Source organism: Phaeodactylum tricornutum, chromosome 2 (genome assembly GCF_000150955.2).
Source record: "Phaeodactylum tricornutum CCAP 1055/1 chromosome 2, whole genome shotgun sequence".
NCBI classification, from domain to species: Eukaryota; Bacillariophyta; class Bacillariophyceae; order Surirellales; family Neidiaceae; genus Phaeodactylum; species Phaeodactylum tricornutum.
In genome coordinates this window covers 151,944-177,383 of record NC_011670.1, presented here as the reverse complement: position 1 = coordinate 177,383, position 25,440 = coordinate 151,944, and the positions used below count along the sequence as shown (strand labels likewise).

At 50.7% G+C, this 25,440-nt stretch overlaps 13 protein-coding genes across 13 annotated transcripts; 8 read left to right on the top strand and 5 right to left on the bottom strand.

Annotated features, from left to right (window-relative positions):
- The first annotated feature begins 119 nt into the window (after window positions 1-119).
- PHATRDRAFT_43345 (predicted protein) lies at window positions 120-3,248 on the top strand. The gene is made up of 3 exons (XM_002177844.1): window positions 120-660; window positions 980-1,869; window positions 2,049-3,248. The coding sequence occupies exons 1-3, from the start codon at window positions 626-628 to the stop codon at window positions 3,233-3,235; spliced, it is 2,112 nt and encodes a 703-aa protein (XP_002177880.1). The 5' UTR covers window positions 120-625; the 3' UTR covers window positions 3,236-3,248.
- A 1,290-nt stretch (window positions 3,249-4,538) lies between these two features.
- Window positions 4,539-5,447, top strand: PHATRDRAFT_32539 (predicted protein; the record flags this gene model as incomplete). Its single annotated transcript, XM_002177843.1, has 1 exon — window positions 4,539-5,447. The coding sequence occupies one exon, from the start codon at window positions 4,539-4,541 to the stop codon at window positions 5,445-5,447; it is 909 nt and encodes a 302-aa protein (XP_002177879.1).
- A 2,641-nt stretch (window positions 5,448-8,088) lies between these two features.
- PHATRDRAFT_25183 (predicted protein) lies at window positions 8,089-9,246 on the bottom strand. The gene is made up of 2 exons (XM_002177539.1): window positions 8,409-9,246; window positions 8,089-8,303 (listed from the first exon to the last, which is right to left on the bottom strand). Exons 1-2 carry the CDS (start codon window positions 9,219-9,221, stop codon window positions 8,112-8,114), a joined length of 1,005 nt encoding a protein of 334 aa, XP_002177575.1. The 5' UTR covers window positions 9,222-9,246; the 3' UTR covers window positions 8,089-8,111.
- A 532-nt stretch (window positions 9,247-9,778) lies between these two features.
- PHATRDRAFT_9929 (predicted protein) lies at window positions 9,779-10,641 on the top strand (the record flags this gene model as incomplete). The annotated part of the gene is made up of 2 exons (XM_002177842.1): window positions 9,779-9,928; window positions 10,201-10,641. Coding segments are annotated over 2 exons (591 nt in total), but the record flags the coding sequence as incomplete, so codon positions are not given.
- Window positions 10,642-10,956: 315 nt separating this feature from the next.
- Window positions 10,957-12,380, top strand: PHATRDRAFT_43342 (predicted protein; the record flags this gene model as incomplete). The annotated part of the gene is made up of 2 exons (XM_002177841.1): window positions 10,957-12,278; window positions 12,323-12,380. The coding sequence occupies exons 1-2, from the start codon at window positions 10,984-10,986 to the stop codon at window positions 12,378-12,380; spliced, it is 1,353 nt and encodes a 450-aa protein (XP_002177877.1). The 5' UTR covers window positions 10,957-10,983.
- Window positions 12,381-12,498: 118 nt separating this feature from the next.
- Window positions 12,499-13,611, bottom strand: PHATRDRAFT_32535 (predicted protein; the record flags this gene model as incomplete). The annotated part of the gene is made up of 1 exon (XM_002177538.1): window positions 12,499-13,611. The coding sequence occupies one exon, from the start codon at window positions 13,609-13,611 to the stop codon at window positions 12,499-12,501; it is 1,113 nt and encodes a 370-aa protein (XP_002177574.1).
- Window positions 13,612-16,467: 2,856 nt separating this feature from the next.
- On the bottom strand, window positions 16,468-16,683 carry PHATRDRAFT_9709 (predicted protein; the record flags this gene model as incomplete). The annotated part of the gene is made up of 1 exon (XM_002177537.1): window positions 16,468-16,683. A coding segment is annotated over one exon (216 nt), but the record flags the coding sequence as incomplete, so codon positions are not given.
- Window positions 16,684-18,014: 1,331 nt separating this feature from the next.
- PHATRDRAFT_7634 (predicted protein) lies at window positions 18,015-18,323 on the top strand (the record flags this gene model as incomplete). The annotated part of the gene is made up of 1 exon (XM_002177840.1): window positions 18,015-18,323. A coding segment is annotated over one exon (309 nt), but the record flags the coding sequence as incomplete, so codon positions are not given.
- A 448-nt stretch (window positions 18,324-18,771) lies between these two features.
- On the top strand, window positions 18,772-19,089 carry PHATRDRAFT_32532 (predicted protein; the record flags this gene model as incomplete). Its single annotated transcript, XM_002177839.1, has 1 exon — window positions 18,772-19,089. One exon carries the CDS (start codon window positions 18,772-18,774, stop codon window positions 19,087-19,089), a length of 318 nt encoding a protein of 105 aa, XP_002177875.1.
- Window positions 19,090-19,238: 149 nt separating this feature from the next.
- On the bottom strand, window positions 19,239-19,796 carry PHATRDRAFT_32531 (predicted protein; the record flags this gene model as incomplete). Its single annotated transcript, XM_002177536.1, has 1 exon — window positions 19,239-19,796. The coding sequence occupies one exon, from the start codon at window positions 19,794-19,796 to the stop codon at window positions 19,239-19,241; it is 558 nt and encodes a 185-aa protein (XP_002177572.1).
- Window positions 19,797-20,203: 407 nt separating this feature from the next.
- PHATRDRAFT_43339 (predicted protein) lies at window positions 20,204-21,439 on the top strand (the record flags this gene model as incomplete). The annotated part of the gene is made up of 1 exon (XM_002177838.1): window positions 20,204-21,439. Exon 1 carries the CDS (start codon window positions 20,243-20,245, stop codon window positions 21,437-21,439), a length of 1,197 nt encoding a protein of 398 aa, XP_002177874.1. The 5' UTR covers window positions 20,204-20,242.
- Window positions 21,440-21,812: 373 nt separating this feature from the next.
- On the top strand, window positions 21,813-23,251 carry PHATRDRAFT_54080 (endodeoxyribonuclease). The gene has a single exon (XM_002177837.1). The coding sequence runs from the start codon at window positions 21,959-21,961 to the stop codon at window positions 23,117-23,119; it is 1,161 nt and encodes a 386-aa protein (XP_002177873.1). The 5' UTR covers window positions 21,813-21,958; the 3' UTR covers window positions 23,120-23,251.
- A 36-nt stretch (window positions 23,252-23,287) lies between these two features.
- PHATRDRAFT_32528 (predicted protein) lies at window positions 23,288-24,235 on the bottom strand (the record flags this gene model as incomplete). The annotated part of the gene is made up of 1 exon (XM_002177535.1): window positions 23,288-24,235. The coding sequence occupies one exon, from the start codon at window positions 24,233-24,235 to the stop codon at window positions 23,288-23,290; it is 948 nt and encodes a 315-aa protein (XP_002177571.1).
- Window positions 24,236-25,440: the final 1,205 nt, after the last annotated feature.

Below are 25,440 nucleotides of genomic sequence, written 5' to 3'. Positions count from 1 at the left end.
AAGTTGCCCTCGGGTTATGGTCAATCGGTGGTGATAACATGGGCACATTTTTTCAGGGGTTGCGCGATGCCAGTGTCCCTTTCTCCGCGCTGGCGTTCGGCTCAAATGCGCAAGTTTGTAACTACGCTAGTAGGTATAGGACACACCCGACGGTCGTAGTTGTGCCTGTGTTACACAATCGGCCTAATATGCGCACGGTTCCCGTAAATGAAGCCTCCCCCGGAACCCGTCCCAAGGGTTGCAAACCAAACAGAGCTCAACTGGGCGCCCGGCGGGAGCGTAGGCGTTCGCTTGCGTGGCCGCCTTTTTTCGCAATTAATGGCGGTGCTGCGACCAAAGATCGTCGGAACCAGCATCACGTGTTCTCTACTCCGTACACGCGTACGCTGGTCGGTCGCGTCCGCCGTGCAACTGTGTTTGTGCCCAAGACACGAACAAGGGGAGAGGGACCCCTGTCAAGGAGACGACGCTCCCCCTCTCCTCTACCTCCCTGCGCTGATGGCTGCCCACGGGTCGCTGCATCCAGTGCTGCAGCAAGTACGAGTGGTCAGTGTGCCCTCGGCGACCAGGGGCGTTCCGTACGGCGGTGCCGGCGTGGGGCGCACGCCGGGACGCTCAAGCCCCCATGTTCTGGCTCGCCGCGGCAGCAGGACTCTTCTGGTACGTGCGCAACTCACGTGCCCTTGGGGCGGAATGTCTCCCACACCGTCAACGACGGAGGTCTTAAACGACAGTGTGTAGGTCAGCGCGGTAGTATGAGGTTTCCGTGGGATAGAGGCAGGCTGTCCAGAACCGGCGTCCGATCTGTTTCCGCACGAGCGGCCGGCTAGTCGCTATCTTCGATGACTCGAGTCGTGAGGTCGAGAAACGCCCACGCCACGAGCGTTCTCCAAATATAAGACAATTAAATCAATCATTTTTGACCACCTACACATGATCCCACACTTGCGATGGAACCGCATTACACCTTTCCCTGGAGCAATGCAGCACCTACGGATGCTCCACCACCCCGGGGACCTTCCCTGATGCCTGGCCCTTTAGCATACACCGATGTCTTTGTCGATGATGCCATTCAGTTGGCCCAAGGCACCCCACCACAACTTTCCTTTGTCCGGCATTGCCTCTTGCAGTCCTTGGATAAAGTGTTTCGTCCTCTTGACGACTCTGACCCTATCACCCGTCAAGAACCTGCCTCCGTCAAGAAGATGCTCAAAGGTGATGCTTGCTGGGCTACCCTAAAGACTGTTCTTGGTTGGCAAGTTGATTCTCTTCGTGGAACAATTGAGCTCCCCCAACATCGCCTGGAGCGTCTGCACCAGCTTTTTGACAGTTGCCGTGGCCGTACACGCCTCTCTTTAAAGAAATGGTACCAGCTTCTGGGTGAGCTTCGGAGTATGACCCTGGCTATCCCCGGTGGCACTGGCATGTTCACACAACTCCAACTTGCTCTCCGACATAGTGACAGCACTCGGGTCAAGCTCACTGCAGCTGTTCATGATCAGCTAGCCGATTTTGAGCGTTTGGCTTGTGACTTAGGCAATCGGCCCACACGCATTGCCGAAATAGTCCCCTCCGCTCCCACCTACGTTGGTGCATGCGACGCTGCCCGCACCGGCATGGGGGGCGTCTGGTTTGGCCCTGGACTCCAACCTATTCTATGGCGCCACCCATTCCCTTCCCACATCCAAGCCCAGTTGGTATCATCGGACAATCTTGCTGGCACCATCACAAACTCCGACCTTGAGCTTGCCGGTATACTTTGCCACAATGATGTCTTGGTCCATGCTACGGACTGTAGTGAGCTCACCATTGCCACACTCTGCGACAACACGCCTGCTGTTGCCTGGACCCATCGTGCCTCAATTTCCAGTGACAGTGCCGCTGGCTATCTTCTACGGCTCTCTGCACTACACCGCCGCCATTTCCGCTACTTGAGTGACACCTCTCATATTCCAGGCACTGCAAACGCCATGGCTGATGACGCCTCACGCCTATGGAATCTCACCGACTCACAACTGCTTGCCCACTTTGACTCTCACTACCCCCAGCCTGTCCCTTGGCGTCTATCCCCGCTTCGGCCTGCCATGACTTTTGCCGTGACCTCCGCCTTGCAGAAACAGCGGCCTCCTCCGGAGTCGTTCCTAGTAGGGCGTCCTCTACCCGTTCCGATTGGGCTGTCTGGACTGCTTTCTGTACCTCCATTGGTCAATCCTCGCTGCTCACGGGAGTCACTGACAAGCCCCGGGTCCTCCAAGTCTTCGCACACCGTATCCGCACCGGGCAGCTGGCCCGTAGCGGCCTCCCAGTCCGCTCTCGAACGGTGGAGGACTACCTCCGTTCCGTTGGCCAGGGCTTCGCCAGCGTGGGGGCCCCGGACCCGCGTAAGCAACCACGGACGCAACTGACCGATTTCAGAATTTACCGCCAGCTCCGGAGCTACACCCGCACGGACCCTTCACCTTCACGTGTCAAACCACTCCCTGTCCAACTCCTTCACCACGTTCGTCAGCAAGCAGTGGTCTCTGGCAACGCAACGGACCTTGCCGTCTCCGACCTGGCCTACCTTGCCTTTTTCTGGCTTCTTCGCCCTGGTGAATACTGCACTTCCTCTGACACCCAACCTTTTCGCCTCTGTGACGTCCAACTCTTTATTGGCGACACCCGGATGCCACCTACCACTGCCCCCCTTGAGGACATCCAGCGCGCCACTTTCGCCACCCTTACCTTCACCACACAGAAAAACGGTGTGCGCGGCGAAGTAATTGGCCATGCCCGGTCTGGTCACCCCGACGCATGTCCTGTACTTGCCACAGTCCGCCGCATCCTTTATCTCCGAAACAACGGGGCCCTGCCCACCGCGGCTCTATGCTCTGTTCGACGGCAGGGACGGTGGACCACTATCACCTCCCACCTTATTACCGAAACTATCCGTCTCTCTGCAACCCTTATTGGTCCTACCTTGGGGTTTCTCCCGGCCGACGTCTCCGCACGCTCTGCCCGCGCAGGCGGCGCCATGGCATTACTCTGCGGCCGCGTCGATACCAGTATAATCCAGCTGGTTGGTCGCTGGCGCTCCGATGTCATGCTTCGATACTTGCATCTCCAAGCCTTCCCTCTCATGAAACACTTTGCCCGCACCATGCTTACTGCAGGCTCGTTCCAACTGGTTCCCGGTCAGAATGTTCCTCCTTCTGTAGCACCCTTGCTTGCCGAAGTTCCCAACACTCTCCCTTAATCAAAAAAAAAAAAAACTTCCCATGACCTCCGGCCATTTCCCTCCCTCCCTTCTTTGGCATTGGGCTTACGTCTGGGATTCGTGGATGGGGATCCTAGTAAAGAATTTTCTCCCATCACACAACCCTGACTAGTTACAACCCCTTCAGAGCACACTACAGGTACCATACATTTTGAAGTCTGACCAGCGTGAGGATGACTAGGCTGGGCGGCGCAGCCGCACCACTCTCGGTCATGTCGGGGCGCGAGTTCCCCTCACGTCCAGTCGTCCGAGTCGGAAATCAAAGAATTCTGCCTTTCAGGCACTTGTGACTGTAAAGCACCAACGGGGAGGACCCCGCACCCGTACGGAGTGTGAATAGGTACTAGTGTAAGTAGGTAGCATTCCGTACGGTAGGAAGGATTTCTACGTTGCGTAGGACGACTTCTGGGGAGAGAGACCGAACACGACACAAATCGACAATCCGATTGCTCCACTTGCACTCACTAACAGTAACGTCGCCCGACTCGATTTCGTTCGATCTGTGCGCGGCACTCGTCGTACACATTTTAGTGTTAGTTACGGTTGTTCCTTGGTTGGACTGGATAGAGGTTGAGGAACGAACAAGCAGTAGCGAACAAACAAACGAACAAACAAGGAGGCCAACGAAGGAATCGTACTTTCGTGTACCCACAAGGATAATCATACACAGGACACACGTGTCCAAGGGAAACGTCCGCCTTGGTACGGAGAGATTCGATTGCTATTGCATCCAGCGTGCCCTAACGCTACCAGTAGAACGGAAAATGTTCCAGTGGAGTGGACGTCGACCGAGTAGCGTGAGTAGTACCGGTAGTGGGAGCAGTGGGTATCCGGGAAGTCGCGTGGCACCCACAATCGCGGGATCCATTCGACCACCACCCTGTCTCACGCGACAACAGCATCTCGATTCCTACCTTGATGACCCTACGCTCCAGCGGAGTACCCGAAGAGTATCCAACGGTACGTGAGTGTGTGTGTGTTGTGATGCTGTCTACTGCGTGGGTTGTGCTCCAACTGCCATCTCTCCTACTAATGCTACGGCTGCTGGTGTGTTCTCGTCCTCTCGCCATTGTGCGAATGAATGCCACACACACACAAAAGTCTAATCTCGCATTGCGTTGCCGTTTTGTTTCTTTCGTCTCCTGGTCTTTTCCGTGGTCGATGGACAACAGACGACACTACGTACGACACTGTCTTTCAGACGGTAACGCACCAGAACTTGATACTGCGCGTGCACTTACCTCCCGCTACCCACGCTTCCACTTTTACCCGCCCTCCCGCCATGACCTTGGCGGGCGTCACGGCCCGTCACGATTGGATAGACCGACAAATGCGCGTCACGGGGTACGCACCCGTGCAGTCGGAAACGGTATGGAGGAACGTCAATCTAACACTCGGTGCCGCCGTCCAAGCCGTCGTCGAACACTTGCAGTTGAATCCGCCGGAAGTTATCGAAATTCACGATGAGGGACTCCGCAGCATACAACCCACACAACCTCCGCCGTCGCTTGCCATTCGTACCAACGGAAGCAGCAACGGTCACGCCAACGGGCACAGTGTCGGTTACACCCAAAGCCGTCGTACGACCTCACGGTCCGCCGCCCAAGCTCTGATGGAGGCCGACGACGTTCCGCCCACCTACTCCACCGTTGCGGAAGTTCCACAAATTGATACTCCCTCGATTCCAATCGAGTTTGAAGAAGTGAAGCACCTCACTCGTACGCAATTGGACGATCTGCTCACGAACGAAACGTCCTTTTTGGCCTGGGTCAATGGCCTCGCATTCACCACCACCTTGCGCATCATGGCCACCTCCGTCCTCGAGGAAAATGTCCAGACCGCCCAGAATCATTTGGAACAACAAACGCGCATGGACACTTTGTACGGACAAGTCACCGCACTACACCATGAATTGCGCAAGGCCGTCGGGGAATTCGAAGTTTTAGAGCGTCAACAGGACGCATTGTGCGCCCCGCCCGATACGATCATAGTCCGTCAGGAATTACAAGTACTCAAGCGGCAAGCCTTGGACGAGTCGGAAGCTCACGCGGAAACCTGGTTGGACGAAACCGCGCAAGATTCGGTCGACGTGGACGCGTTTGTGCGGGATTTTGTCACCACCCGCACACGGCACCACGAACGCGCCGCCAAACTGGAACTACTCCAACGACAAGCGCACAAATCGTTATAGCAGGATGCCATTTGGCGGACACGATTTTGACTGTACGGTGAAGAGGTTTGGACAATTGTTACAATAGTGGGGTTTTTTTTTTCGGCTGCGCATTACGTGGGCATGCTCGCAGGTTCCGGGGCAACGGATGCGAGTGATTTTATGTACGTGGTGAGAAAGCGGTGGATACCGTGTAGGCCCTCGGACCGCAAGTACTCAAGGTAGGTTACCTTGGCCCCGCCATACATAGTGTCGAGAGCCACGGAATTTTGGTTCGTATGTGCAGCTGCGTAAGATGCGAATATGGCGCCGTGCGTGACGGATAGTGCCTTGGATACGGACGCGGCATGTGTGTGCAACCCGGTCTGGATTTCGGACCGCAAGTCGGTAAACAAAATGGACGTTCCCTTGTTGGAAGCCGGAGCGGCTCGCCAGAGTACAGTGCAAAAGTCGTACAGAAAGCAGTTGAAGACCTTGACACGATCGAGGTCATCGGCACCATCAGTCGGTATTTCTTTGAGTTTGAGTCGTTCGGTTTTGAGCCGCTGCAAAATGGCTTTGTAGCGAACCAGGACGTCACAAACCCGATCTACCGATATGAAAGATCGACCCAGGAGCAATCGGTAGGTCAGAGACGCGCTGGGCGTGGCCAGAAAAGAGCCATGCGCGGACTTCTCACAGACGACGTGAAAAAATTCGATGGCTGCAGATCGCAAGATTTCTGATTTCCCATCCTCCAAAAAGCCTTTGAGTATTAAATCATCCGTCCATTGAATCAATTCTTTTAAGGTTCGAATGTGTGCCGTCTTGGACGATGGACCAGCTTTCGTTTGCTCTTGTTCTACCGCCGACCAGTCGGCACCGGCCCATTTACGGAGTAAACCAGCCAAAAGACCGGAAACGATAATGTACTGCATCCGCGGACTCCCGAATAGAAAGAGCGTTTCGACATGATTCAGTACCCGAGATCGTAGCCTTGAAAATCGGCATGGAGATGTATGCGGTAAAATGTCGTAACACAAAGGCCATCCCATGGCATCATTTCCATCCCAAGTGGGAAGAACATGCTCGACGACAAAGGATTCCAATTCCGCCGACCAAGAGTGTGTACACGTAATAAACTTAGCCAGCATTAAAACGAGCGATTGCCTACTCCGCACCATTTCTTTTCCAGCATTTTCGTGCCCAATTGGTAGATTGGGCATAGAATACCATTCTTGGAACAGTATGGTAGGCAAATTGGAAAATCGGTTTGTTGCAGCGTCGTGACCGAGAAGCATTAGATGCATTCCCACTGTATTAGACAGTAGTAAAGTGGCGTTCGAAACGTCACCATAATCGTCGTGCCTCTCCGTGGTCTCTAAAGCGAGCTTCAAAACTTGTATCGTCCGATCCACGCATCCCGAACAATCCGCCCGATTTCGTTTGCGAGGGCGTTCGACGAGTGTGTTGTCCGTAACAACGCGCTGAAACTTTTGTTCCCAGACCGTATCGTGAAACAAACTCCACTCGTGTGTGGGAAATAGCCCGTCTTGAAATCTGTCACAGCCCGATGGATTCAATTGGGCGTACAGTCGTAACAGGGACGGTACGGCCGAATGTGCGTTGCGCTTGGGACGCTGATCGTAGAAAGCCCGCAAACGTGCCGCTCGGTCTGGACGTGCGTGTATCTTTCGAGTTAGTTGGATCAAAACGCGAATGGCATCGTTATTCGTTGCTTCGGAAAGAGACAACGCAAAAATTCGGGAGTACAACACCGGTCCTTCTAGCCTTTGCCGGGTTGCGGTCTCCCAGACTCTCGGGTTTTTCAGACACAAATGTAGTAACCTTAGGACACTTGATTTTCCTTCTCTGTCGCACGCAACGGACAGTAGTCGCGAACAAACCACGCTATCAATTTTGGCCTCGGCGTCTGGTATCATGCACTGTAGCAACGATCGAAAGTGACGACTCGTGCCGTCGACGAGGGGACTCCCGGCACCTACCCCTGTTTTGGGCGTGGAACCACCGGCCAGTATCCGTTTGGGCAGCGTTTCATACGCAACAAGGGCCAGTGCCGAGAGCTGTGGAGTTGTCAGTCCGTACTTAAAGGTGTAGGCGGAAAGCTCCGAAACGGCGGCCACGGCTTGAGCGGGAGGAATCGCGGAGCGATTCGTTCGTACCGGCCACACCGACTCCACTTCTTCTACGGGGCATCCGTCAGGGAAAAAGTGATGAGCCAAGGGACCAAAAGCCTTATTAAACGTATCGTTCGAGCCGCCAGAAGTAAATTCGTTGTCGAGGTTAGCCATTGTCGGCCTTGAAAGTCAACGAATTGAGAGTGAAACACGTTAACAGAATGGCATTGACTTGAATGTTTCTGATCCGAAAAATCGGACCCTTTTCTCTTTCACAGTCAGCAAGCAGGGTAAAGGGTTGGAGCCGAAACGTCCGTTTACCTTTCAACCACCAGCAATTTACCTCCCTAAACTTTCTGTTTTGTTCCAGCAGTCGAAAACTGGGGTGTACTAGAAATTAAAAAATACTAAAGAGCGAGGCAAAGGAAGAAACAAAGGAACGTACAAAAGTATCACGACAGAAATAACGCGAAGCTACCAACGCGTCACTCTTTAAACTGTGTACTTTAATCGTCCGGAGCAACGGAACTCCAAAAGACTGCCTTCCATTGATGCGTGTTTCGGCAGTCTAGGTTTTACCGCAAACCAAGGCCAACAGTGCCATTCGCACAAACATGCCATTTTCCATTTGTCGAAAGTACGCAGCACGCGGATCGCTGTCAAAATCGGTAGAAATTTCGTCCACGCGTGGCAGTGGATGTAGGACGATCATTTTGGGTGGTGCATTCGTCATGAAGGCCTTGTCCACAATGTAGGATCCCTGTAAACAATCGAAATCGTACAATACTCATGAGAATCGAGTGAATTGGCAAACAGCACTCCGTCGGTGGACCTCACTACCGACGACACGCCGTCGTACCTTGACCGCTTCGTAGGCTTCGTCGGATTCAAAACGCTCTCGCTGAATCCGGGTCACGTACAAGACATGGGCATCTCGACAAGCGTCGGCCAAGTCACTGCACGTTTCTTGTTGGACACTAGGAACGGCGTCGCAAAAATCGCGAATATATTGGGGCATTTCCAATCCTGACGGAGCACAGTAACGTAGCGTCAAGGTCTCGCCCCATATTTGCGACACACTCAACAGTTTCGCCAGCGAGTGGACCGTTCTTCCGTTTTTCAAGTCCCCCAACAGTACCACCACGAGTGGCTTTTTGTCGTTATTCTCTCCCAGCTCGAGTTCATCGTAGATGGAAAAAACGTCGAGGAGTGCCTGCGTTGGGTGTTCACCTACGCCGTCACCGGCATTCAGCACAGGCTTTTCGCACACGTTCACCACCTTCCCGACACTACCCTGCACGGGATGCCGCAGTACCGTTACATCGACGTAACATTCCAAACACCGCAGAGTGTCCTCGAGGGATTCGCCCTTTTTCGCCGCGGAGGAATTGCCCTGACCATCTACGTGTACGTTCCGCCCACCAAGTCGCAGAATGGCGGCCTGGAAAGAACCCGACGTTCGTGTAGAGGCCTCGAAGAACACCGTACCGAGTATCGTGTGCCGCAAGCGGTCGTCTCCGCCGTGTGTGCGTACGAGTGTGCGCATTTCCTGGGTGACGCGAAAGAGGAGCTCCAACCCCGCCGCCGTAATCTGAGTGACGGAAAGAAGACTCGATCCCTCCCATGACGACGGTTCGTCGGTCAAGATCGGGAGCTTCTTGGTCGTTGCTGTTGTCATACTGGATCCGGAGACGATTTTCCTCCCGTCGAGTCGGAATGGATGTTACGACGGAATGGATCGATGTTGCACGAGAGTCGTCTAGGCAATTGCCGTTGACAGATTGTGGTGCGTCAAAAAGTGAAGGGCGTTGCTGGCGGGCGTGCTTGCGCGGACTGGAACCTTGATTCTGTACGGTCCATGTCAGACGGTTCCAAAAATCCGAAATAGGTGGGCACAACAGACAGTGCTACCCGACCTCCATCCAACTCGTGGTGTTGGTGGTTTCATCGCCGGAACCATTTGTTGTTGTTTCGCTCCATTGCCACTCTCTAGCCATACCTGCTCTCTCCGGAAGCGTCCAACTGCAACACGGTATACGAACGAATAGCGGGATCATGGGTATAGAAATGGATCACGACGATGTTGCCATGGACGATTCGTCAGCCGATAGAAGCGACGGGGCTGGATTGAGCTTGTCGAACACTGCCATGACGATTGACCCATCGGTCGTTGCTTCGCGGATTCTCCAGAGCACTTCGCTGCAACAGCAACAGCAGAAAGAAACGACGGATGCTCAACCGAATTTTCCACAAGTGTCGGCACTACAAGCGACGGGGGGAAAGTCCGAATACCGACGGGTCCGTTGTCCGCCGCATAGGTATACTCCCCTACGTGAACACTGGGAACAAATTTTGACGCCCCTCGTGGAATATCTGAAATTACAGGTAAGTTTGCTTGCGCGCGTCAGAAAAACGAATCTAAATTGGGACATTGGAAATGGAGGGGAGACGAGAGGACGCAGAGGAAGAAATTACACCAGTGTACGAGAATTCGTGTTGTTCCTGGATTCAAACCCATTTTTTCAGGAAGCCTCGATATTCAAGGAAGTGGTTGGGCGGCGTCACGCCGCAGTCTGATGTGTCTCGTCATGTTGCAAACTCGTTTATCTCGTTTTCCGGTCACACCAAGTCGCTCACTATTCCCTTTTTTTGAACAGGTTCGCTTCAATACCAAATCGCGATCTGTCGAAATGAAAACGTCCCCGCACACCGTGGACACGGGAGCTCTGCAAAAGGGTGCCGACTTTGTGTCGGCATTTATGATGGGTTTCGAAGTCCAGGACGCCGTCGCACTGTTGCGTCTTGACGACCTGTTTGTGGAAAGTTTCCAGGTCACGGACGTGAAACTGCTCCGGGGTGACCACCTATCCCGTGCCATTGGTCGGATTGCCGGTCAGGACGGTAAGACCCGCTTCGCGATCGAGAACGCTACCCGCACCCGTATCGTCGTCGCTGACCAACGAGTGCATCTGCTGGGATCATACGCTAATCTACGAGTAGCACGGAACGCTATTTGCGATCTGATTTTGGGAGCGCCACCCGGGAAAGTTTACAATTCGATGCGCAACGTGGCCAAGCGTATGAGCGAGCGGTATTAATGTAACAAATAAGTACAAACTAGCTCTCTGGTGTAACGGACTTTTCAATGTAGCAGTAGGTAAAGTTGCGGGTATTACTGGATAGACGGCGCCTTTTCCACATGGGAATTGGACAGTGACAAGTCGAACGCTGTGTGGTTATTCGCAATGATGTTGCTGTAACTGTAAGTCGTAGTCCGTCCGGTCAGTCCGTTGTACTCGTGATTTACAGTTACGATTTTGTTTCTTGCCATGCCGAGACGAAAACCCTCCAACGTACTTCTGAGGATAAACACTTCCAATCATTCTCCTCTCTACTAGGTTGCACTTCTCTATCAGTCAGCCTTTACGGAATACGCTAACATGTCAAGCTTTAAGAGGCAAATATCACTGTGCCACTTTCTGCTGATTACGCTTTTGGGTTCCGAATCTGCAGCCGAAGCCTTTGCAACCAAGGCGCAGCTTGTTCCGTCGACGAGGGCACGGAACGCGCGACACCACGCCACGGTTCCAGTGCTACTACGGTCGATCCGAGAGGACTCGGCAGAAATAACCAAGCAGCCAGGATCCTCTGATAGCGGTAGGATTGGTTTTGAAGATTCCGCCGTCTCCAGGTACCTACAGTCCAAGTTGGCCGTCACGGACGAAACAGTCGGTCTTTTGGTATTGCTCACCGTTCCCGTCGTTTGGGGCACGTACGTTCCCGTGGTAAGGTTTCTGTACGAAATCGATCCACCTATTCCAGGATTTGTCTTTTCAGTTTGCTACTTTGCCTTGGCCTCGCTCACCACGCTTTCTATGCTAGCGTTTGGTAACACCAATGAATTGTTTCGTTCGCAGCCAACAAATTCCGAACCCATTGGATCTTTGGGAAGAGAAGAGGATTACCCAGAAACGAGTGCCGTATTCGACATGCCTATCCTTGGTGGTCTAGAGCTTGGTGGTTACTTGTTTCTCGGCAACTGCTTGCAAGTAGTAGGCCTCAAGACCGTTTCGGCTGATACTGCAGGATTTTTAGTCCAGTTGACCACCATTTTGGTGCCGCTATTTTCGGCCATTACCGCCGGCAATTTGTTTTCGGTCAGTGCGCGTACGTGGATCGCGTGTTTGATTGCACTGGGAGGAATCACAATCATGGGAATAGATTTGCCGGAACGGGTCGATTCGCTGACGTCGTTACTGGCGTCGTTTTCAACCCCAACGGTAGTCCCGAGTCTCGCGCAGGGAGAGTATCTCATTTTGGCGGCCGCAGTATCGTATACCATGCATGTTGTCCGATTGGGGCAGTACGCCAGGTATACGACACCGCTCAAACTGGCCGCTGCCAAAGCTACCGTGGAAACGGTTCTAAGTGGATTGCTCGTCCTCGTGTTGGTGTTGGTTGCAGGGGACGGCTCGTCGACTGCTACCGGCGTATTGGGCTACGCTCAAGGCGCCGGACGCGAAATCACCGCATTTTTTGCGGATGTGCAAGAACGGATGGCAGAGGGGACTCTGGCAACCTCCTCGATTCAAAAAGCGGTAGGTGCTACCATGTGGGCTGGTTGGGTTTCTACAGCCTACGTTGTCTACGCGCAGTCGTTCGGACAGCAGCGCGTCGGAGCATCCAATGCCAATCTGATTTATTCCCTACAACCCATCTTTACTGCGCTGTTTGCGTACGTATTGCTGGGGGAATCTATGGATCCCATGGGCTTTGTAGGAGGAGGATTGATCCTCTTGGCGGTCTTGCTGGTTGCCTCGGGCCCTTTGACGAATGAAGAGAGTCCCAAGGCGACGGAAATAAAGGATGCCTTTTGATTTTGCAAAGCTATATGAATTCTATGAATCGAGAGTTGAGGCGTCGGTAGTTCTATTGGATGTGTCGGTCCCATTTGGCTAAGCTACCAAAAGCACTGCCGCTCCAATCAAAGCGCCCCCAGCATAGCCGGCAGGTCCAAGACTTTCACCCAGCAGAAACCAAGCAAAAAGAGCTGTACAGATTGGTTGAATGGTGTAAATCAGATTTGCCGTGACGGGACGAATTCGACTTTGCCCGTATGATTGGGCATAAATGGTATATGCCACCGTCACGAGACCGATCCACAATGTGGCTAGCAAAGCTGGTCGCAGTGTGGCGAAGGAAACGGAACCGGAAGCTATTCCATTTTCCACAGAAGAGAGAAAGTTGACAATTTCTTGTCCTGTTTGCCTTGCAAAGCTTGCCAAGCTGTTCAGGTGGTCGCTGTGGGTCTTAAGTTCCTCGACGGAAAGCTTATCATACCCGGTACTGCTGCTATACCAGATTAAACCAGCAACCGAAGCCGCACTCAGCACGGTTTCCGTTGTGGCTTTGCTGGCCGCCAACTGGACTGCCGAAGTTGACTGTGCGTAACTTTCTAGTCGGAGACAATGGAATGTGTAAGCAATGGCTGCGGCAACGATGAATGCGTCGCCGCCAGAAAGTTGGGATAATACATCGTTCAGAATACCGAGGGAAGGCTCCAGATTTTGGAAAGAGTTGGAGGTGTTACTCCTATCTAAGCCCATGGTAGCAACCCCTGCCAAGGCGATCCAGCAAGCCATCCACGTGCGGCCAGGGATGGCGTAGAGATTTCTCGCTAAGGTTGCGTCCAGGAGAGGAACAAATATGGTCGTCAGCTGTAGCAAGAATGCGGCTCGGTCGGAGGGGACCGTTTGCAGCCCGATGACCTGCAAGGCGTTGCCAACAAAAAGATACGAACCGAGTTCCAAGCCGCCTTGTATAGGCCATGGCTGTGATACCTCCAATGATTTGTTCCCGTCCGATTTCTTTGTTTGTGATAAAAAGCAAGCTAAGTACAGTGAGCTGGACGCTACAAGATAATAACACGTCGAGAAAACAAAGCCGGGAATAGGCGGATCGATAGTGTAGAGGTAGCGTACGGCGGGTTCAAACGTCCCCCAGGCGACGGGAACCGTCAGTAGAACCAGTAAGCCAGATCGGCGTTCTCGATCTGTATCTTTTGACATGCTGTAGAGAATTGTACTTCGAACGCCTTGAGTTTTACCTATCAATGGCGTAGACTCGCATTGAAACAGCGCTGGCGATGGGACGCAATATGGCAGACGGCGCTGTAATGTATGCACGCATGGGGCCTGGATGAAACAGAAAGCTCGTCCGGTGTGCAGCAGTAGCAGGTACAGCAGTACATCGAAATATCGGCAGCGACAACGTGAGGTTCGTGGCTCCTTTCTGTTAACAATCTCACGTCGAGTCGACGGTCGAAAGCCGCTTGAGCTTTGCTTTGCCATGACGCCGACAATGATTGTCGTTCCTCATGGATTTTCCTCCTGGATTTGACTAGATTCTTGAAGTGAGAGGAAGGGATATAAAATGTCTGACGAGATCAGCTTTCTTAAAAAGCGACATGATACGACAACGTTCACGTGTCTGAGGAAGTGGGACTGGTGAGACTTGGACAAGATGGGGCCGTATTGCCCGGCTCCTTTTTGGTTTAGAATGTTAGAAATGGTGGGGGCGAATCTGAGTAGCGGGTAGGCTATTTCTTGGCGGTCATTGAACAACGATCTTTCTTGACACCGTCAACTTACATTAGTATCCGACAGTGAAGCGTTCTTGTCCAGCTAGAAAAGGTATCTTCCATAATCCCACTATCGATTTCCAACTATAGCGAACTAAAACCATGACCAAGCTTCTTTGTCTGATTGTGGCTCTTCTTTTGGCTGTGAGCTCAGTATCCTCCTTTGTTGTTTACCCCGCGAAGTCGCCGTCTTTGGTTCGCTCTACTACCACGGGTACCACGAAGAGCTGCCCTTCCATGGCACTCCAACTTGTCGATCCTTCTTCAACTCTCATGGTGGCGGAGGCTTCCCAAAATGCAATCGGCAGCATCTTTATGTTCGTCGGCATTGTTTCGTTGTGGGAACTTTACACTCCAGGCCGTGCCAAAAAGGAATAGTTCTGTGGAACTATCTAGGCCACCTGCTGCCCTGTCGAAAGAGTAAAGCACACTTCAAATGCGGGGTGCTGGTCTTGTCCAACAACTTATTTTTCAAGCGTCGATCAATAACTAAGTATAAGATTTGCAATCCGTATCAATTCGAACACATCGCTAGGAATACTAGTTAAAAATCCTAATGGAGTTGCTCTTCGCTCATCCAATGCAATCAAAGTGAGATAGGAGGGGTGTAGAATTTAGATCTCTTTCAACAATGTGTTAGATTACGCGAGATCAAAGAAGAATGCTAGAAATGGTACGAGACGCTATAATTGCAAAGTGGTCGACAATCGGATGCGGTTGCCGCAACCTATCCAGGGATCCCGTTGTCTCACGGTGTGGCAAAGATCCAGATGTCTGGCAATGACCACCAACGTCGTCGAAGACAGGCTTTGCAAAAGAAATCATGGACCTTCAAGAGTGGCTAGGCAACAAAAACTAGTCCTCACCGAAAAAACTCCTTTACATATGTTGAATGGCCAGGGAAAGCTGCAGAGTGGCTCAATTGAGTCAAAGTACCAAGACGACTCGCATCTTGCACGCAAGATCTTATGGCAATACAATGACCTTGTCCAGGATTACACGGCAAACAACGTCTGCATATAATCGATCCTTTCGTCGACTTTGAGTCTACAGTCACATAGACTGGTCTCACAGTCAACGCCCAACGTACGTCGCTCATGCGGCTGCAACCAGCCGCTATCCACAGAGCGATTGTTGAATCCTTTGTACTGTTGGCGGGCACGTAAAGCATCTTTTGGATTTGTACCTACTAGGAATCGTCGTGCTGAGCGCCGCCTAATTGGACACTAAGGGTATAGCAAAGAGACCTGCTTCTTTTTGTTTTGTAGAAACCGAAGAATCCTTCCTGTGGGTATGGAAAATTCAGCGCAGTATGCAGGTAGTCGCATATGATGATCTGGACTCGAAACAGACTGGACTTAGTTGTCCAATGAAAGTGTGAAGAGCTAAAGCCAAGGAAGCAGAAAGTTTGGAGCACGTGTGTTCTCCAGCGGCATTGCATGACCGTAATATAATATTAGAAAGAGCATCCAGCCACTCGGTGAGCTTCCTTGTTTCGAAAAATAAAGAAGGTATGATGGTCTCGCCAAAGCTTTGAAAAATACTGACAGAGACGCGAATTCATCTTTGATGAGAACCGACCGACAGTGAAGCAATTTACGAGCTCAAATCTGAGCCGTAGTCCTGCGCTGCTATCTTGGTCGTGCCGCTTTCACGCGAACGGTTAAGGAGCGATGTCAAGGGTCGATCCGAGGTTGTATTCACTACGACGCTCTTGCTCTCATGTTTTGTTTACAGTTACTGTGAATAGTCAATTGACGGTGAGATACCGTGGTATCTCTTTTGCGTCGTGCGAAAGAACGGCCTAGCTAGACTTTACAGTTAGTTTTTGCGGGAAAGAGTGTGATGGGAAACCCGGAGAGCATGCGTCATTCGTCTCGTCGCGTCTTGGAAAAAGATCCCGACAGGCATCTTTGGGGTTCCGGTGGCCACCATGTGAACGAGAGCTGTCGGCCTATCGTGTAAGTCGCTTACAGTTAGTAGACCAAGCCCAATATGGACTGCTGTACAACCACATGATGCTACATGTGAGACATGCTGTCGTCGTCGAAGGACATTGTTGGTCCGTATTTGTAGGGAAGGGAACGAGATCCTTTGAACTATTAACATACAAATGCCGTGATGTTGTTTACATTAAACAACATTGATTGACAGGCATTCTGCTTCTCCCCAGTGAAATGTAAAGCAAGGATTCGCATGGTTTTCAGACTGGTGTCTAATAAGGATTTACATTATTCCTGTGTAGATAGCGAATATTTCCTCGATTTTCAAATGGCCCTGCTGCTTAGAGCTTATCGACAAAGTCCATAACTTCCTGGACGGTGGAGATATTGGCGGCCTCCTCTTCCGGGATTTCGCAGTCGAATTCTTCCTCAATGGCCATGATCAGTTCAACGGTATCGAGAGAGTCGGCACCAAGGTCGTCAACGAAAGTGGCACTGGGGACGACTTTTTCGGCATCGACGCCCAATTGTTCGACAATGATTTGCTTGACCCGGTCGGCACTGAACAAAGCCGAAGACGGAACGGCGCGGCGTCCGACAAAGGCGGAAGGAGCCGGGGCGAAAGCGGAGGCACCAACGGCGAGGAGAGCAAGGAGAGTGGTCTTTTGGAACATCATCGTGGAAAAATAGAGTGTAGCGTGACGAGTGCAAAAATTGTGCCGAGCGTTGATGGTCCAAGCGTTCGCGGTGTGCTGGGCGTATCGCCAAAGGCGGTTTCCAATCTCGTGAGAATGTGCGCCGTGGCGGAGTGATGGACGATAAGAACGGTGCCTGGCATCCGCACGTAGTAGCCACAACGACAAATTTGTCGACGTACGCACGTGATGTCGACTTGGAGACGACTGCCGAGGACGCCACCGAGCATCTGCTTGACGAAACACACCCGGATTTACAAATTCTGTGTCGTGCGACGTCAATTGGGATATCCAGAGGTCATAAGTATACTGCATCCGTATTTCCGCCTGTCAACCCATCGGTTGGCGCCGAATGAACGAGAAAAAGTGAAACACATTCTGCCAAGAAAACGGTGCACCGACTCCTTTCTATTGCCATTGAAAAAATGAGCTGAACTTTGTGATCGCCTTCTACTTTCTGCTGTTCATGTCAAAGTACAATGAACGACGTCGATATCACGAAATTGGAGACATGCCGAGTATTGCTAATTGGGTCTCGCAAACTTCAAATTGCTAAAGTAGTGGAGGTGATGGAAACATCGAGGAAGGTAGCAACCACCACAGGAGACCAACGCGTCAGGATTGAGTTTTTGCCCTGTGTGGCGCGCTTTGATGCGTACATCGACGATCAAGACAAGGCTGTTCGATATCTTTCAAGTGTTGAGTATTACGGGGTAGACGGAATGTCGACAAGGCCCGAAAGCTTAGCGCCGTTCTTTGATGGGCATTGGGCCTCTGAGGAATCTGATAAATCGTTCGGTAGTATCGCTGGCGCCGCGTTAGGAAGCGGTCTAGAAGAACCAGCCGATATCGAACAAATTACCAAATTCCTTAACACTATGTCCAAACGACCAATTCCAATCGAGTGCATTCGACCCAATCCAGACTTTGCGACCATGACACAGGAATTGGACTATTTCCGTGCACTCGGTGCGGATGCCAAGGCGGAGGCAACACGTCTTCAAACGCTAGGACCGGGGAAAATGGCCAAATTTTCATTAAACTTTGCCAATGCTTTGATAGCAAGCGTTATGAAGGCCCGAAGGAGAGAACTGGAAGCTGAAGTCGCTTCCTTTCAACATTCGGCAACACCAGACCAACCAGAACTTGCCGTTGTTGACTTTTCGAATACCATAGAACCCACAAGAAATAGGTATAGCTGTCGAAAGTGCCGTCGCTTACTTTTCGGAGAAAAAGATCTACAGGATCCTCAGCACTTGCCGGCCAAGCACCAATTCTCGGCGAGGAAAATGACGCATTCCAAGCAAGTTTGGGCAAGTTGTCAATCTTTCTTTTTACAAGGTGGTTTGTCCTGGATGACAAATGTGAACGAAACAGTGGAAGGAAAGTTCGGTTGCCCCAAATGTGATACAAAGATAGGAACGTGGAATTGGTCAGGCGCTCAATGCAGTTGCGGTACCTGGGTTGTACCGGCTATACAAGTACCTCGAAGCAAAGTCGATCTCGTTCCGCCTCAAACGACTTTGTCGACTTTGCCAGTGGGCACGATTGTTAGTCCTCACATTTCTCTGAATACGAATGCCTCTGTATCATTAGACGGGACAGTGAAATAGGCTTATAATCGTGTTGAAGACGTCCATAAACCCTAACCATAATTGTTTCTGTAATTTCCGAACATAAATTGAAAACCCTACAAATGTAAGATTGAAGCCCTATTGTTTGTCTTCACGGTCCATCCACCATTGGACCGAAGACAAAACCAACAGTGACAAGGTGTCGCGCGTTATGTGTTCTTTTTTTATGAGAGCTAATTGTAAGCTCGTGCCTATTGTCTTCGTTGTGCTGAAGTATATCCCACGAAGCGTTTGATTTGTTGCGAATTCCTTGCAGAGAACGAGCAATACACAATATTCTACTACAGCGTTACGCCTTACCGTTATTCCATCCAGAATGCCGCCTGCCCGAGGAGGAGTAACGATGGGATCCAAACTGGTTGGGGTCGCTGTGGCAGCGACCGTTACTGCTCTGGGTGTGGGAACGATATACTTGCCATTCATAGCCGACAAGGACCGGATTCGAGGTCTCCACGAAGAATCTGATTTGAGCGGAGGTGAAAAAAGGGAGTACGAACGTGCCATGGCGCAGATGCGGTCAAATATGCCAAACCAAGAAGAAACGGCCGGGCAAACGCCACAGTCATCCTCTCCGAACAGCAATTCGATGTGGAAACGATTGGGTGATAAGGCTGGACAGAATAGAGAAAAGTGAGGTTTGCTGCTCTTTTCCAGATACATTTGCAAAAGGATTCTTTGCTTTGCTGCTCGAACTGACAGAGAGAGAAATCGTCTGCAACAGTCAACCTACACAGAATTGACAGTGAATGTGAACAAACGATGGTATTGGCGGCGAATATTAATTTAAAGAACGTTCATGGAGACAACTTCACAGCTCTGCACTTCATCTTCCATGTCCAGAATCTTCTCGACAACATCGTCGGACGAGTTGCTTACACCCATGACAAATGTGCACTGAATTTTTTTGATTCCGTACGCGACATCCGCCAAATTGCAGGATTCGCCCCATTTGAGACCATCCTGTACGATGGTTTCTGTGATTTTCTTCCACAAAACCATGAGATCCTGTTCCACGTCCCAGGGTTTGATTTCAATAGCGACGAGAGTACGCTGGTTGGCTTCTTTCTTGGCGGTACGTTCTTCGGCTTCCTTTTTGAGACGGGCCAACATTTCGGCGCGGCTTTCCTTGGGAGCTTCGTCTTCTTCTTCGTCATCGTCACCAAATACATCAAAATCGTCCTTCTCTTCCGGCTTGGCGGCCTTTTTAGCCGGTGTCGCAGCCGGAGCGGCCGCTTTCGTTGTGTCGATCGCGATGGGCTGGAGCGTGACGGCCGCATTGGCGTACGTCAACGCGACGCGGATCTCGTCCACGGAAAGATCGTAAGCCGGAAGTGATGCCATATTGTGTAATAGGTATGCTTATAATAGAGAAAGTCGGTGGAGCTGCACTGCCTGTGAATTTAGGGAGGAAAGGTTGTGAAATAGTCACAATATTTGCCTGTGAATGGACCGAGATTCGTGTCCGCTAAACGAGCAAGGCAGAAAAGGCACCGTAAACCAACAACGCGAGCCCTCGGATTCGTGGCTTGGACAAGTTGGTCGTCCCGTCGTCGACCGACCCAACAATGTTTGTTGGGTCCATCCGTAGCCCTATGAAAAAGTAGCTTGACGGGTTGTGTGCAGTCGTTCGTGACCCAAAACTCCCGGCAAATCCCAAATGTAGTCCTGCTGACAGTGAATGTGAATCCACCATGGATTGGATGCCCGAGAGGAACGACGGGGACTTTACTCGTCCAGAATGCTTGACAGAGCATTTCCTCGGTAGATAGTATGCATAGCGCTTCTCCATGACGAAGGAAAACGCCGCAAATGCCAGTCTTTTCTTCCATACCAATGGATCGGTCAAGGCGCCAACGTTGTTTATGCTGGGTAGCCTTCCGCTTTTCTGGTGCGGCGGTTGGTCCTGGGCCGTGACGTGCGTGTTCGGAGGACTCCTCGTTGCCCTTTGCAATGCCGTAGAAGACATCAAGGCCACGGAAAAGCAAGCTATCCGTCATAATATTATTTCTGCGCACGAAATCTACCAAGAAATAGTGGTGATTGAACGACAACTGCACAAAGCGCAAACGGCAGCCGCAAATCCAGAAACCGTCGCCGAGGTAGAGGCGTATGCTCGAATGATCTTGGAGACGGGTCTCGCCGCGCTCGCCAAAAAGTACGGGAAGGAAGTGCACGAAAAGACTCCCAAAGAGGAACGAAATGCCCGAGGTCTGGAATGTCAAACGGCTTCCTACGTTGCTTTGCGCATGTTTCCTAACGACACGGCATTCGTCGCGGCGGCCGTGTCCTTGCTCGCCCTGGTAGCCAAAAATGAACGCGTACGGGAACGTATCGTGCAAGAAGCCGATGAGTACGGTCTTAACGTACCTTTGGTGTGCGCACAACGTGCCTTGCAACGAGCACAGGACGACCCGACACCAAACCAGAAAAGCGAGCAACAGTCGGCTGAACTCCAGCGCAAGAACTGTCTGTTGCTGGGCGCCTTGGCGGATGGCGACGCCACTATTGCGTCGTTGATTGTTCAAGAGGGTGGTATCGAGATTATCATGAATGCCGCGCAGTGGTATCGCTATCATGAAGAGGTCGCCAACTGGGCACTGTGGGCTATTTTCATTCTGTGCTACGAGTATCCCCCCACCAAGGTGGTGGTTGTAGAACAAAACGGCGTGGCGCTCATTCTACAATCCATGCGGAATAATCCTGTGAAGGATGTATTCCGGCACGGAATTGCAATTTTATTTGATCTTATGCGAGAACCGACGCACGCAAACGACAAGGCCGCGCCTCAAGAGAAAGTCTCGTCAGTACCGAAGCTTGATATCTGGAAGATCCGACAGTCGGCATTAGCATCTGGTCTACACGAAATCATTGTCCGTGCCATGTGTGAAAACAAAGATGCCGTCGACATCTTCATGATGAGTCAAGAAATATTGGTTGGTACCAATTATCTAGGGCCGATACCTAAGTTTGAACGGAAGACGTAGCCATTGATGCGATAAGCCATAGGAATGCTGCTTGAACGGATTCCGCTTTGCAATTCTTTGCCCTTCGCAACAGGTATGGTTTGTTATTTTAACAGTAAAAAAGACGTGGACCAATCCATTACGCCACGATAGCGGTATCCATCGCAACCACTCCAGTGCTAGTGGAAATCACCACGAGAAGACCTGCCAGTAGGCATAGGTCCTGAACTTCAAAATCAAGAACCCGGTCGAAGCTGGTTCTATAGTCATTGTAAATGCTCGTCGTCAACAAGCAACTATTATAGGCGTCTGTCCTTCGACAGACATACATGGTTTTACACACGAGTTATCTTACAGTTTACACGGAACAACGATCGCTCTATAAGGAACAGCGATTTGTGAAAATGCGTGCCGATCGAAACTATCTCACGCTTTGCCTGACTGTGAGTAACTTGTCTGGCGTCATCTCATCGTCCGTTGCCTTCTCTTGGTGACGCACATCTCCTATTCCAGAGTGAAGATGAAGTAACACAACTCGTCATGCGCGTCTTGTGGCTCCAAAGCATTCACGCTGCTGCTGTCGTGCTAGCCAGCGAGCCGCGCTGGGTTCGCAAAGGCCAAAACTTTCACGGTTCAGCATTTTGTCCTGCTCCTTCGATCGCCGTCCTTCGAAAAACAAGTGTTCGATATAAAGAGCAGGTTTATTTCGGAGTGCATGAGGAAATATTGTGTCGACGTTGCAAAGACAGTTCGACGCTTTTGTGCATGTCGCGCGACAAAAAGACGCCGACGGCACTGGACACTACTCCTGTGATGGAAGACTTCTCAGGTAGCCGGAAAATAATTCCAAAGCCCGCGACGAAAGGATCAAAAAAGCAGATCACCGATTCCAAGCAAAGATTAATTGCAAAAGAGAAAAAAGTTGTCAAGAAGCGACTGTCAACAAAGGGCAAACAAAAAACTATCACCGCGAAAGAAAACGATTCGTCTCTACTTACATCGAAACAAAAAACAACAAAACGTGCATCGACTACAGATAAAGGTCCATTACACTGGAGATCTTTAGATGATGTGGTTCTTTTTAAACCTCACGGATGCGTTGTGGTTGTCGATGATGATGACAACGAGCCAACCGACATTTTTTCCAACGTGACGGGTCGTGTCGCTTTTACGGTACGGGGCAATCCACTTCCCCTGAGACGACATCGCACGGCACGTGGTTTTGTATATAATCCTTCTGCAAAGGCACAGGAATCGTTCCGTGATATTGTTTCCCATATGGTTACTGGATTCCGTGACGAATTACACCTCTTGAAAGGAACCCATCTACCGATTGCAGCAGGTGTTCCCTTCTTTCCGGAAGGACAGGCGTTGGTTATGACTATCCTTTTTTCGATGAAACGGCCGAACAATCATTTTGTGGCTAATCGTCGGGGAATGCTTGAGGACGGATGTCGTTTGAAGGCAACGGCGCCGTCCGTGACGTCTCCCACTCGAACCGATGTGGACAACCTCGCCAAGTTCGTCCTTGATTCCTGTAACGGACTTTTGTACGAAGACGATCGGCAAGTGATATCGTTGCATGTGACAAAAGTACTCGACGAGCAAGGCACATGTCTCGGATCGACGCAGGTGGATTTGCGAGCTGTCCGAGACGATGAAATACCTCTGCTATTGAATCGGTCTTTTTCACTTCTGTAGAAAAAGGAATGTCGTCAATTCCTGTCTACAGTTTCTGTCGGTCATATGGGTTACTGGCAACTTTTGCTTTGAGTTTTTATCGATTAGAAAACTAAAGACATGGGGTATAGCAAGGCACCAAAGTTAGTGGACTAGGTAATTGGCACTATGTACGGGAATTCACTAGGATCAGCGCATATGTGAAAACGTCGTGGGAAAGCCCGCGTCGTGTAAAGGCGGTTCTTCCGTAGAGACACTGGGTGCCAGCGAATTGGCGTGCTCTCGACCTTCCATCTCCCGTCGAGTTCGTTTCGCGGAACGTGGCAGTTCGGGACGAGACGGAGGAATAGTCCAGGAGGATTGACGGGTGTCGCGACCACGAGAAGACAAGCCGTTGCGCTGTAAGGAAAAGAGCTGTCGTTGAAATTCAATCAACTTGCGCTTCAATTGGCGATTTTCTTCCTCCGTATATTCCAGTCGTCGCTGTAGTTGCTGTGTGTTACGATGGGAGCATAGATACAGATTTTTATAGTCAACTTCGTGCTCTTCGGAAGAGGATTGATTATGCGAAGAGATTGAAGCAGCAGTTGAAGTACTTGTGGGAGAACAGCCGCCTTCACGCTTTGGTATTCGGATTTCGGAGATCGGCGGAACATGAGGGTCGTCTTTGTCTTCGTGGTTTTTATCGGATGTGGCGAGCGCGAAGATGCGAGTTCTATTTTGTGCAAAAGACTGATCAGCACAGTGTGCCTCCCCTCGCACTCGATCCTTCCAAGCATAATATTGTTGTACCTGGTGCGATGAAATGTCACTATATTGTGGCAGCTGTTGAGGATGAAGTAAAGGTTCAAAAGGAGAGGTCCGAATCAGCCGAGGTGGTTTGTGAGTCCTCCATCCATCCGAAAACATAGTTCCCGAAAGGACCATTTGCTGCGAGTATCTCCGAGCTGTAGAAACCGGCTTCTTCGCAGACACGACAGGCGGAAATCCTGGGCTGGATGTTGTCTCTTCGGTTGCTGGTGCACTCGCTTTACCAAATGTTGGTGTTTGGGTAGGGAGAAGTGTGTTGCTGCTACTCATGGGATCCGTGGGAGAACAGTAAGAAGATCGTAGAGTGAAGGAGTCTTCCCAGTTCATGTTATGAATGACTCGGCAATTGTATAAACGCTCTCGGGTCTTATCGGCTGGATTCTACCAGACGTAGCGGGATACCGTGAGCTTTCCACTTTTGGGCGGGGGGTAGATTTTGAATATACCCGTTTTCCGTAAGCCATTGTGGGACAATTGGAAAAAGGGAGGGAGACCTTTTTCAAATTTTGATGTCCGAGCCGAAATTTCGTGGCCCGATCCTTCCTTGATTATACTTAGGGAAATGGATCTGACAAAACCGACGGGCGCTTTTCTTGCAACGTACTACTTAAAAAACCTTGTTGTCACCGAAATAATAAACAATACCAACGAAGCTGACAGCCTTCGTGCCAACGTAAAGTAAATTTTGTCACGATGACTGTTGACACGGTCTCCTGATTCAGCTGCGCGTTCTATCTACAATTTTTCAAAATTGAACGAGAAATTAGTCTCCGGAATTTTTTGTTCATCGAAACGCGCGCCTCTGGGCTTGATCAACTTTTCATTTTACGTTAAACATGTGCTCGCAATAACGGTCACAAATTCGAACAAGCTATCAACTCAAGACTTTCTTAAAAGCTATCCACATGAAACATTTGGAAAATCCATATCGACTTATGAGCTGTTTTTCGCTGGCAGGTCATTGTATCTAAGCCACCGTGAATAAGTTCAAAATTTTGAAGATATCAATGGAAAGAATCTATGGACCGACAGTGGTATTAAGTTTGTCAATTTCTGTTGCGAACACACATATGAAAACGGACGGAAATGGAGCTGAAAAACACTTGAAAGTGCCAATCCAGATAAGAGTCGCGGGTACATCAAATTTTCTTGGCACCAGAGGTATGGGCAGCCAGTCCTTCTGGGAGCAACTCGAAAATTTCGTTTGTACGCTTCCAGTTGTCACGGTAAATTGGGACACCGGGAGAGAAATCTCACCAATCTAACAGTGAATTACCGGTTACCACCTACCTTTCTAACATATCGTCGTTACATCATTTCGATGGGCATGGTCAGTATTTTCCGAATTTGTACCACCAGATTGACTGACTGCTGCTATGCCCAACAACTCTGTTAGCTCTCATGTCATAACAATCGCATTTCAGTACAAATGTGCTCTTTGCTGTAGTGTCTATCAGAAAAGCTCCAACAACCACAGGGGTCGTATTTCACAACCATAACAACAACTCTATGTAACGTAAAAATATTTTTGA

What these genes read in the sequence shown, in the direction of transcription:
- PHATRDRAFT_43345 (XM_002177844.1), top strand. Translation starts at nt 626, where the DNA reads ATGTTCTGGCTCGCCGCGGCAGCAGGACTCTTCTG. An exon ending in GCGGCAGCAGGACTCTTCTG is followed by an intron (nt 661 to 979) that starts GTACGTGCGCAA and finishes CTTTCCCTGGAG; the next exon opens with CAATGCAGCACCTACGGATG. An exon ending in CCATCGTGCCTCAATTTCCA is followed by an intron (nt 1,870 to 2,048) that starts GTGACAGTGCCG and finishes CACTACCCCCAG; the next exon opens with CCTGTCCCTTGGCGTCTATC.
- PHATRDRAFT_25183 (XM_002177539.1), bottom strand. Translation starts at nt 9,221, where the DNA reads ATGACAACAGCAACGACCAAGAAGCTCCCGATCTTGACCGACGAACCG. An exon ending in CCGACGAAGCCTACGAAGCG is followed by an intron (nt 8,304 to 8,408) that starts GTCAAGGTACGA and finishes GATTGTTTACAG; the next exon opens with GGATCCTACATTGTGGACAA.
- PHATRDRAFT_54080 (XM_002177837.1), top strand. Translation starts at nt 21,959, where the DNA reads ATGCGCGTCTTGTGGCTCCAAAGCATTCACGCTGCTGCTGTCGTGCTA.